This window comes from Elgaria multicarinata, chromosome 1 (genome assembly GCF_023053635.1).
Source record: "Elgaria multicarinata webbii isolate HBS135686 ecotype San Diego chromosome 1, rElgMul1.1.pri, whole genome shotgun sequence".
Taxonomy (NCBI): Eukaryota; Metazoa; Chordata; class Lepidosauria; order Squamata; family Anguidae; genus Elgaria; species Elgaria multicarinata.
Window position 1 is genome coordinate 584917 of NC_086171.1, and position 10671 is coordinate 595587.

Consider the following 10671-nt stretch of genomic DNA (forward strand, 5'->3'; position numbering starts at 1 on the left):
GGGTCTTGCAAGGGCCCCACGTTCACGTGAGGATGGCGATACAGGCTGCGCCTCCGAGGGCGAGCCGCGCCAGACCGCTTCGAAGCGCCCCAAGGTCCGTGGGGGCGGAGGCGCTTCTTTCGCCTGGAGGAGGAGGAGGAGGAGGTGGGGAGGCATCCCTCCCTGCCTCCGCCCCCCCCCCCCCGCGCGCCTTCTCCGCGCAGCCCGGGCTCAGCCGCCTCCGGGACCCGCGCGCTGGCTCCCTCCCTCGAGGGCTGCTGGGGGCGGGCAGGCAGCAGCTGCTCCGTCCGTCTATCCATCGGCTCTGCCTGGCCGCCTTGGCCGCTCCGGATGGGTTGGACTACAACTCCCGCAGGGCTAGCTGGGAGATGCGGTGAGATACGCCTAGGGCAGGCCGCCTGCCCACGAGAGGGGCCACGCACTCTGCACATGCCCAGAGGCACTCTCACTCTCCCCTCCCGTTCCTCGAAGGTGCCGCTGGGAAAGGCCCCCGGCGCGTTGACTGCCGGGAAGTGTAGTCTCAGCCGGGGTCCTCCTCCTTTCGGCCCCGCCTCTCGGGGCGTGCAGCGAGCGAGGCATGCCGGGAGTTGCAGTCCCAGCCCGGGGAGGAAGGGCCGGCTCGGGCTGGAGTCCCGGAGCTCCAGCGGCGGCGGCGGCGGCGGCGGCCGGAGCGAACCATGCAGAAATACGAGAAGCTGGAGAAGATCGGAGAGGGTGGGTCGCTGGGTGGGGGGCGCAGCCGGAGAGCGGGCAGCAGGGCAGCTCGTTCCAGCAGGAGGAAGGATAAAGGGCGGCGGGGGGACATCGCGGGGAGGCGGCTGATATATCGGGGGCGGCCCCAGGGCGCCTGGCCCCCGTTGCAGAGGCTGCTTGGCATGGGACGGGACGGGACGGGACGGGACGGGGGAGGCGCAACGTTGGGGTGGCGCCTCCCCCCCTCCGCAAGTGGGCGCCCCCGACCGATTGCGGGGGTTGCTCGGGCAGTGTGGGGAGGGGGCTGGCATGAATGAAGCAAGCCCCCCCCGCCCCCCGCGCCTCATCTCTGTGGGTGTTATTTGCAATTGTGTGTGATGCCGAATCGCTTCGCATCGAATCGCTCTTCGATGCCCGTGGTTAAAGGCAATGCATCATCTCCCCCCCCCCCCGCCCCCACTCTCTTGTCCTGTCTTGTCTCCCCCCCCCCCCGACAGGCACCTATGGGACTGTTTTCAAGGCCAAGAACCGGGAGACCCACGAGATTGTGGCGCTGAAGAGGGTGCGGCTGGACGATGATGACGAGGTGTGGGTTCCCCCCCCCCCCCGTCCCCGGGCTCTGTCCCTATCCCTAGCCTGACCCCAGGGGCTCTCTCCAGCCCCTCTGAACAGCTGCAGCCCTCTTCCCCTGGAAGGACAGGCCCCCACTGCCCAAATGCCCTTGGGTTGGGGCAGACCCTCTGCCAGCAATTTTGTGCGCACACACACATGTGCCCCATAGCTCCCACAAGGCGCAGTGAGCTAGAGTCCTTCAGGGCAGAAGGAGCCAGGTCCTGGGGCAGCCCTAACAATAGCAACCACAGAAGCAATGGCGTGCATGCTGCAAGCTGAGCACGTGCAGAGTGCATTTCTGGTAGGCCCCTCCTACACTGGATTTGGAAGCCTGGCCTGCTGTTGCTCCACAAGGGGTCCCATGGCACCCGCCTGCTCCCGCGGCACTTTTGTGCGGGTGTTGAGAATCCTGCCAGAGACCCCAAATCCCTGCACAGCCCCCATGTTAGTGAGAGCAGGCTTCCATGCGAAGGGGAGCCTTTGATGTCGGCCGGCTGAGGTGCTTGAGGCTTCTTGGCTAGGGAATCGGGGGTCTGTTTAGGGTCCCTGGGTTCTGCCTTGGCCCCTGGGGAGGGGAGCCCGACCTGAATCCTTGGAGGGGGGGGGATGTCAACATGCTTCATCTTCCCCCACCCACCCGGTCTTCTAGGGAGTCCCCAGCTCCGCCCTGCGGGAGATCTGCCTGCTTAAGGAACTGAAGCATAAGAACATCGTCAGGTGAGCCTGCTGGATGTGGGAGAGGGGGTGGGGGTGGGGGTGTGAGGGGGTTCTGGACCAGAAGAGCACGCCTCCAGCGTTTCAGCGGAGCAGCCGTGTCCGTCCGTTACGCTGAAAAGACTCTGGTCCACAAAAGCTTTAGCTGCAATCAATCCGTGTCCCTTCCAACCCCCCGCCCCAGCCCTCTTTCCATTGATCTGAGTGAAGGGGCTGCAGTTCCCGCTCCTCTGTTTGGGAAGGGAGTGCTGGGCACCTTGGCCCATCGGGGTCCGGGTTTCTGACCTTCCTTTCGGGGCCACCGAGCTCATGATGAAACGGAGAGGAGGAAGCTGGAGGATCTCAAAGGGCGGGGGAGGGGCTCGTTTCTGCTCTCTTCCGTTCACTGCTGGGATCAGTGTTTGGGGAAATCCCTTTCCAGCGCTGCACGGTCTGGGCAGGAAGACCCCAAGTCCAATGGGCTGCCCAGGTGGCAGCATCACACTTCCCGCTTTGGCTTAGAATCATAGAATAGCAGAGTTGGAAGGGGTCTCTAAGGCCATTGAGTCCAACCCCCTGCTCAATGCAGGAATCCACCCTAAAGCATCCACTCTGACAGGTGGCTGTCCAGCTGCCTCTTGAAGGCCTCTAGTGTGGGAGAGCCCACCCCACCCCCCAGGTCACTGGTCCCATTGTCATGACCCGCAGGCGCCTGTGCCCCTCCTGTGCTGCACCTGTTGTGTTTGGTGCTTCTGGGCCCAAGTCAAGGTGCTGCTCTTAGCCTTGAAAGCCTTGCACAGCTGGGACCCCGTATGCCGCACTCTGGATCAGCCCATGGGGAATTGGGCCTTGGTTTGCACGCACGCCTTTTGCTGCATCGGATCAGAATTGCTGCAGCCACCGCCAGGAACGGGACCTTTTCCTGCTGTGGTCCTGAGATGCTCTTCCTATAAGCAGCTTTGTGCTCAGACAGAATGTTCTGTGTGGCTGTTCCCAAGGCCACGTGCCACTGGAGTGGCCCCCATTGGCCCAGGAAAACAGACCAATGTCTACTGGCAGATCTCTGGCAAGGATTCCTAAATCCCAGGGATTTTTTCCCCCAATAGCAACAGCAAAAACAAAATTATTCTCCCCATCCTAAATTATACTGCTGGAATGAAGAAAGCGGGACAGCCTGGAGTGTTTTTGTGTGTGGCAGGACTGTGGCCTCTCTCCTTTTCTGGCACTCAAAACAGATTCCAGGGCTCAGCATGCTTTAATGCTAAGTTATATCCTCCGCAGCAGGCTCTGGTGGTGGATTTGGGGATTCTAGTGGAAAACAAAGTAGTTCTCACAGCCTGAAGTCTGCGCTCCCCTACGTTAGCAGCCCCCCACCCCTATCTTCCCTCTCTCTGTTGCATTCTCCCAATTGGCTGAGCGCTGCAGTGCAGGGGCAGAGGGGCACGTGCCTGCGTGGTTTCCAGCTCAAAGTGCTGGAGGGCCGCTGGCCGGGGCCTGGAGAATGTCTCCTGGGCTGCTCGTGAGGCTGTGGGCACTGAGTTGCTGGTCTTCCCCACCAGGTTGCATGACGTCCTGCACAGTGACAAGAAGCTCACACTGGTCTTTGAATTCTGTGACCAGGTAAGGGTGTGGCTGTGGGGGGGGGGTGTTGTGATGAAGTCTCTAAAGAGCATCGGGGAGCCCTGCTGGAGCGCCTCGCCCGGCCTCTCACCCTTGCCTAGCAGATGCCCCAACCAGAAGCCCACGAGCAGGACGGCGGTGGGGAGGGAGGGGCCGTGCGCTCCCACTCTTCCTCCTGCAACGGGTATTGGATGCCATGCTGCCTCTGATCCTAGGGGCAGCACGTAGCCCTCGCGGCTAGTAGCCACCACGTTCCATCCGTGAGCTCTGTGTGGCAACTGTGCGAAATCCCTTGTCCATCACCAGCCTCGTTGGAGGGTCCTGAGCCCCAGCGCCATGAGAGGAGGAGGAAGAGGGCAGCCCCTTCCTCTGCCCCACATGCAGCTTGCTGAGCCGTCTCTCTCCCTAGGCTGGGAAGTTCCAAGCCTTGCGTCCTCTCCTGGGGGGACGGGGGCTCCAGGCCCTGGAGGGTGTGGGCTGCCCTTTACGGAGGGAAGCGGTCCAGTGGTAGCAAATGTCATAAGATGAGGGAAATGCAGTGGTAAAAGAGAGGGAGGAAGCGGGCGAACTTGCGGAAAATGCGGCATTTAATTTAAGGGGGTGGGGGTGGGGGGAGTTTCGGGTCTGCCCTTGCAGGGTGTGGGTGTGGGTGTGGGTGTTTAAAGGGGTTCCGCAGTATTGCTGCTCACTCCCTGCCCTCCTCCCTCTGCTCCTTCCAGGATCTGAAGAAATACTTTGACAGCTGCAATGGGGATCTGGACCCTGAAATTGTAAAGGTGAGATGGGATAACTCTGGCTAGGCCTGTGGGTGCTCCCAGGCAACGCGTGTAGGCAGCACTAAAGAAAGGCGGGGGGAGTTACATTCCCCCTCCACGCCCTCCGCCTCCATCATGGGATTTTGCAGTGGGTCCAGACATTGCTGCCGTCTCCCACTCATCTCCTCCAGTGTTTGCCCACCGTTTCTTCCGGCTTTTCTCTTAGCGCAGATGAGCCCTTGAGAAAGCAAAGGCGGAAGCCTGTGCAATGATAGCACTAGGAGACCCCTCCCTCTGGAAGCCCCGCAGGCGCGTGTGCCTGAGTTGTGCGTGTGCAAGTGGCGTCATCCCACGGGCTGGCAGGTGCGCCCTTAGAATCATAGAATCGTAGAATCATGGAATAGCAGAGTTGGAGGGGGCCTATAAGGCCCCTGCTCAATGCAGGAATCCACCCTAAAGCATCCCTGACAGAGGGCTGTCCAGCTGCCTCTTGAAGGCCTCTAGTGTGGGAAAGCCCACAACCTCCCTAGGTCACTGGTTCCATTGTCGTACTGCTCTAACAGTCAGGAAGTTTTTCCTGATGTCCGGCCGGAATCTGGCTTCCTTTAACTTGAGCCCGTTAATCCGTGTCCTGCACTCTGGGAGGATCGAGAAGAGATCCTGGCCCTCCTCTGTGTGACATCCTTTTAAGTCTTTGAAGAGTGCTCTCATGTCTCCCCTCCATCTTCTCTCCTCCAGGCTAAACCTGCCCAGTTCTTTCAGTCTCTCTTCATAGGGCTTTGTTTCCAGACCCCTGATCATCCTGGTTGCCCTCCTCTTACCCTGAGCTGGTCTAGCAGCCACTGGGCTCGCTCCAGTCTTGGTGTTAGCACTTCCACCCCTCTCTCTCCACAGTCTTTCATGTATCAGCTGCTGAAGGGTTTGGGGTTCTGCCACAGCCGAAACGTCCTGCACCGAGATCTGAAGCCCCAGAACCTGCTGATCAATCGGGTGAGTTTTTCGGCACAAGGTGGGCCCGGAGTTTGGACTTTCCTCTTTGAAACACAGAGGCGAATAAGGAACCAGCCAGCTTCTGCAAAGGAAGGTCTTTTTTATAAAAAAAAAACTGTTTTAAAATGGGTCCAGCCTCCTTAACTCCCTTGGGGTTCTTTGAGAGGGCCATGGCTCAGTGGGATGAACCCCCTGCTCTGCATGCAGACGGCCCCAGGTTCGACCCCCAGCTTCTCAGGGTAGGGCGAGGAAAGGATCGTGCCTGAAACCCCGGAGAGCTGCAGCTGCCGGTCAGTGCTTGACAGTACTGGGCTCGGTGGACCAAGGGGCTCTGCCTCAGTATAAGGCAGCTTCCTATGTTCCTATGAGAGTGCAAATAACGCTGCATCCAGGAGTGATCTGGTAGATGCAGACTTTGAAGAGAATCCCTCCCCATGGCCTCTTGGGTGAGTGCAGCAGGAGAAGTCCACATATGGACTGAGTAAATAACAGAGAGCAGGAATAAATGGTTAACAGGCAGTGTCAAGGAAGCCATGATTGAGAAGAGGGCTTCCTTCAAAACATTGAAAGTCTTGCCCAAGTGAGGAAAACAAAAGGGAACACAAAGGAGATGCCAGCAGACAATAACAGATGCAGAAAAAGCATTTTGAAGAGCACATCGCTGACAGTATCGAGGCCAACAATAAAGAATTTAAAAAATATATCAGAAGCAGGGAAGCCTCTGACAACGGAGTTTAGGGAATGTTAAAGGAGGGTAGGGAGATTGCAGAGAAGCTGAATGAATTCTTCGCATCGGTGTTCACTGCAGAGGATACAGGACAGATGTCTGTGCCTGAACTGATGATTTCAGGAAGGGAGTCTGAGGAACTGAAGCAAACAGTGGTGACAAAAAATGAAGTTCTCAACCTTATTGACAAATTGAAAGCAAATAAATCACCAGGCCCGGATGACATCCCTCCTAGAGTTCTCAAAGAACTCAAATATGAAATTGCAGACCTCCTCACAAAAATTTGCAACGTGTCCCTAAGCTTGGCCTCTGTACCAGAGGACTGGAAGCTGGCCAATGTAACACTATTTTCAAAAAGGGATCCAGGGGGGATCCGGGAAATTACAGGCCAGTTAGTTTAACGTCTGTTCCAGGTAAATTGGTTGAAAACATTATTAAAGTAAGCCTGTGTGCACCAGTTGCTGGGGAACATGGGTAGGAGGGTGCTGTTGCACCATGTCCTGCTTGTGGGTTTTTCATGAGCAGCCGGTTGGCCTTTGTGTGAACAGAGTGCTGGACTAGATGGACCTGTGGTCTGATCTTGCGTTCCTAAAAAGTGGTTGATTCCTAACGGGTGTGGAGTGGGTGGCTCCCACAGGGATCTGTACTGGGCCTGGTGCTTTTTAACTTGTTCATAAATGATCTAATGTTTTCCGGGAGGAAGGGGGGAGGCAACGGTGAGGTGGCCACGTTTGCTGCTGACAGCAAACGATTGAGGGTGATGAAAACCAAAGCTGAACTGGCCATGATGCTAAATGGGCCCCTGTCGGTGCATGAACATTTGTTTCCTGCTTCCTCACCGCCGTCCCAATCCCAGCTTGGGCATCTGCCACTGAGGGCTTTTTGCTCCAAGGCGCATCCCTACGCCTGTCCTTCCATTTGTCCTTTTGTCGCTGTGCAGGAGATCTTCCCAGGGCTAAATATAGCGAGCGGCTGCAGGAGACTCAATCAGAGCCGAGGGGAACTGGGCAACAGCACGTCTGGGGTGGGGGGTAGTTGGGACCGAGGGGTGGGGTGGGGGTTAAATTCCCCCTCCTCACCCTCGGCAGTCAGGAGCCTGATCCCCCCACCCCCAGGCTGCGATTTGCACTTGGAGGAGCGATCAACCCAGCTCAAAGAGACGCATTTCGCCTCGTCTCCTGCAGCAGTTTGCCCCCAAAGGGAACTCTCCAAAGCAGGTGAACGGGCATCACACGGCCAGGAAGGATTCGTGGGCCAGAAGTCCTAACTTAAGAACATAAGCAGAGCTGTGCTGGATCAGGCCAGAGGCCCTCTATTTGCCCCCCCTTCTCCCGCCCCCAGCAGTTGGGGCTGAGCGGCCTGCTGCTTCTGATCCTGGAGGGAACACCCGGCCATCGGGACGCGTCGCCACGCAGAGCCCTGATCCGCTGTGGAAGAGGCACTGGCAGGCCCAGAAGTGGCGAGGGAGGAACAGTTCGGTTTAGAACTGGGGATGAGGCTGGGGGGCTGGAGGAGGAGGCGTGCTGTGTGTGTTTGGGTCGGGGGGAGCAGCAGCTGTATTGCTGAAACGATTCTTTCTTCATGTCTGGTGTGGGAGATCCGTTCTCCCCACAACACGCATGCTGATCCTTGTACAAGTTGGCAGACTTTCTGTGGGGGCTTTCAGGGAGAAACGTCGTGGCTTCCACTAGTGGCTGCCATCTTCTTCCCCAAGACACACATGCACACACACACATCCCAATGGTATCATGTTGTTTGGCGGACTGGGGAGGGGCTGCCTCTACTGCTGCTTGGGGCAGCAGCAAAGCAAAAGTGGGAAAATCAATGCAGTCAATTAATCGAAAGAGCACCACTGTTTTTTTCATTATTATTTTTATTTCCACCCGTCCTTTTTGCCGAGGAGCATGGCACTAAAGGCAGCGCAAGTCAAAGTCAGCCCCCTAGAGAAGACCTAAAGTCTTCCCCATCACCCCACTCCCCGGAAAGTTACTGGAATGCCACCGCCACATTTGCTGCTTGCAGAAGGGACGGCCAAATTGGGGCCATTTCTGGTGCATCCCCGGCTGGGAATAATTGGGGAAGAGAACTTGGGGTCGTGCCCGGGGCTCCCCTCCCCATGTGTGGGTTGGTGCATGAGGCATGGGTGGTTCTCTGCTGGGGGAGGGGGGCCCCGTGGGCTGCGTCCCGTTCTTCACTGACCACTTGCCCTTGCTTGGCGGACAGAATGGGGAGCTGAAGTTGGCGGACTTTGGGCTGGCCCGGGCCTTTGGCATCCCCGTGCGCTGCTATTCGGCCGAGGTGAGTAGAGCTGCGCTTGCCCTGGAGGGATGGCCGAGGGCGATGCCCGTCTCGGCCTGCTGGCTCCGGCCTCTTGCTCACCTCCCCCCCTGCCCCCACCCGATGCGGCCTCCCTCCCTGTGCCCGTTGGCACTGGCCCTGCTGGCAGAGGAGGCGCCTTCCCCAGCCGTCTCCTCCATCGCTGGCCCTCCCGATTGCTTTGGCGGATCCCCCCCCCCGGCACCCCGACTTTTGATGGCCGCCCCTTCGCCCCGCAGGTGGTGACGCTGTGGTACCGCCCACCGGACGTGCTCTTTGGGGCCAAGCTCTACTCCACCTCCATCGACATGTGGTCGGCCGGCTGCATCTTTGCAGGTAAGGGGGGGGCGAGGGGGCTGCCGTGGGGCAGGGGCGGCTCTGCAAGCGCTCTGGGGGGGCCGCTGACCGCCTCCTCTCCACCTGCAGAGCTGGCCAATGCTGGACGGCCGCTCTTTCCGGGCAACGATGTGGATGACCAACTGAAGCGGATCTTCCGATATCCTTGGCTCTTGGCATGGGCGGGGGGGGGGCGATGGGGAGGGGGCGAGGTGATGTGTATTGTCTTGGGGCTGGGGGAGCCAGCGTCTCTGGGCTGAATACGCCATACGGGCTTGTGTGGGTTTCCCGGCTGCAGGGGATTCGCAGCACATGGCAGCTGCCCTCCCGCCTTCCCTCAGTTCCCCTGCCGGAAGTCCTGCGTCTCCCCCCCCCCCGGATGTCTGGGATCTCGTGGGACATCGTGCGCTCTGCCCACGGGCGGCACTTCTGCGTCTCCGGCACTCCGCCTTTCCTTTAGGCAGGTGGGGGTGGACAGACTCTGCCATGGGGCTGAAAGCCATGTGTGGGGAGGGGGCAGAGGAGGGCAGCTGAGCGTTGTGCTGGAGGAAGGGGCTTCCAGCCACCACGGCACTCCTTGGCCCTTAACTCTTCCACGCTCTTGGGGACCCCAACGGAGGAGCAGTGGCCGGGGATGACCAAACTCCCGGATTACAAGGTGAGGCCCTCACGCCCAGCCCAGAGGACAGGCCGCTGCCTCCGCCTCCGCTCTGGAGTTGCTTTTGTGCCTGCACCATCCCCTGGTGGATGGGGGGCTGCAAGTGGGGGGAAGGAGGCTAACAGGTGAGCTCTGGGGCCAGGAGGCCCCTCACTGCCTTCCCCCCGCTATACACCCCCTTGGCCCGTTCTGTTCCCTGGCAGCCGTATCCGATGTACCCGGCTACAACTTCACTGGTCAACGTGGTGCCGAAACTCAACACGACCGGCCGTGACCTGCTTCAGGTGAGTGCTCCCCCCCACCACACACACATCACACACACACCCTCAGGCCCCGAGAGTGCCCCTCTTCCTGGGCAGCCTAAACAGGGTGTTCTGGATTGCCCCCTGACAGAGCCCCCACCCCCACCCCACCTTCCTGCTGTGCCCCCAATTCCCCCTCCCCACAGCCTGCTTCTGAGAACAGCTTAATCAGGGTGTGTGGGGGGGGGGGTGAGAGAGAGGGAAAGAGGGTCCTCCTAGGGATGGAGCCTGCGGGGGGTTGCAGGTTCCGCCGCCTTCCAAGGTCAGGAGGGGACAGGAAAGGGTTTTTTGGGGGGAGGGAAGGTGGCCTTTCCCTGCCCGGAGCTTCCTCTTTCTTGGGGGAGGCTCTCTGTTCAGCCCCCCCTCTTTTGGCCCCCCAGAACCTGTTGAAGTGCAACCCGGTGCATCGGATCTCGGCGGAGGACGCCCTGCAGCACCCCTACTTCACAGATTTCTGCCCCCCTTAGGGGGCCACCTGGCGTGGCACGTGGCCCCCTCCGCATACAAGCCACGTTGTACAATAGCTTGCAGAAGGCGCTGCGACTCTCCTGGGACCAGTGGGGAGGCAGCGTGTGTTGTGGGATGGGGGGGTGGGGTGGGGGCTGTCTTGGTCCCCTGCGCCCCTCCTCAGTTCTTCCCATCCCCATATGCCACGGGATCAATGGAAGCCCCTTGACTTATCTGGCGATGCCTCAGTTGGGGGACGGGACCGGGGAGGGGGGAGGGAGGGAGGAACCGCACGAGGTGGAGGGTGGCACCTTGTCCCTGATGTGAATATTTGTGACGTCTATAAAGCTCTGCCTTCTCCCCTCTGTTCTGAGCCAGGCACCTTTCTTGCCATTCGCTGGGGGAGGTTGGTTTTTTAAGGGGGGGCAGTTGAGGGAGGGGGTGCCCTCCCCTGCCTCAGTTCCTGCTCTGTTATCCCTGCCCCCCCCATGGGAGTTCAGACGAGAGCAGGAGTCTGGGGCT

General features: G+C 59.5%; 1 protein-coding gene across 1 annotated transcript; it reads left to right on the top strand.

The window, feature by feature from the left end:
* Positions 1 to 561: 561 nt before the first annotated feature.
* Positions 562 to 10285, top strand: CDK5 (cyclin dependent kinase 5). The gene is made up of 12 exons (XM_063121640.1): positions 562 to 714; positions 1191 to 1279; positions 1955 to 2022; positions 3558 to 3618; positions 4338 to 4394; positions 5268 to 5363; positions 8314 to 8388; positions 8646 to 8742; positions 8833 to 8902; positions 9340 to 9400; positions 9604 to 9684; positions 10083 to 10285. The coding sequence occupies exons 1-12, from the start codon at positions 678 to 680 to the stop codon at positions 10167 to 10169; spliced, it is 879 nt and encodes a 292-aa protein (XP_062977710.1). The 5' UTR covers positions 562 to 677; the 3' UTR covers positions 10170 to 10285.
* Positions 10286 to 10671: the final 386 nt, after the last annotated feature.

Excerpts from the sequence above, each read along its gene's own strand:
- CDK5 (XM_063121640.1), top strand. The coding sequence starts at position 678 with ATGCAGAAATACGAGAAGCTGGAGAAGATCGGAGAGG. Across the intron at positions 5,364-8,313 it reads AGAACCTGCTGATCAATCGG|AATGGGGAGCTGAAGTTGGC; the intron begins GTGAGTTTTTCG and ends CTTGGCGGACAG. Across the intron at positions 9,401-9,603 it reads CCAAACTCCCGGATTACAAG|CCGTATCCGATGTACCCGGC; the intron begins GTGAGGCCCTCA and ends GTTCCCTGGCAG.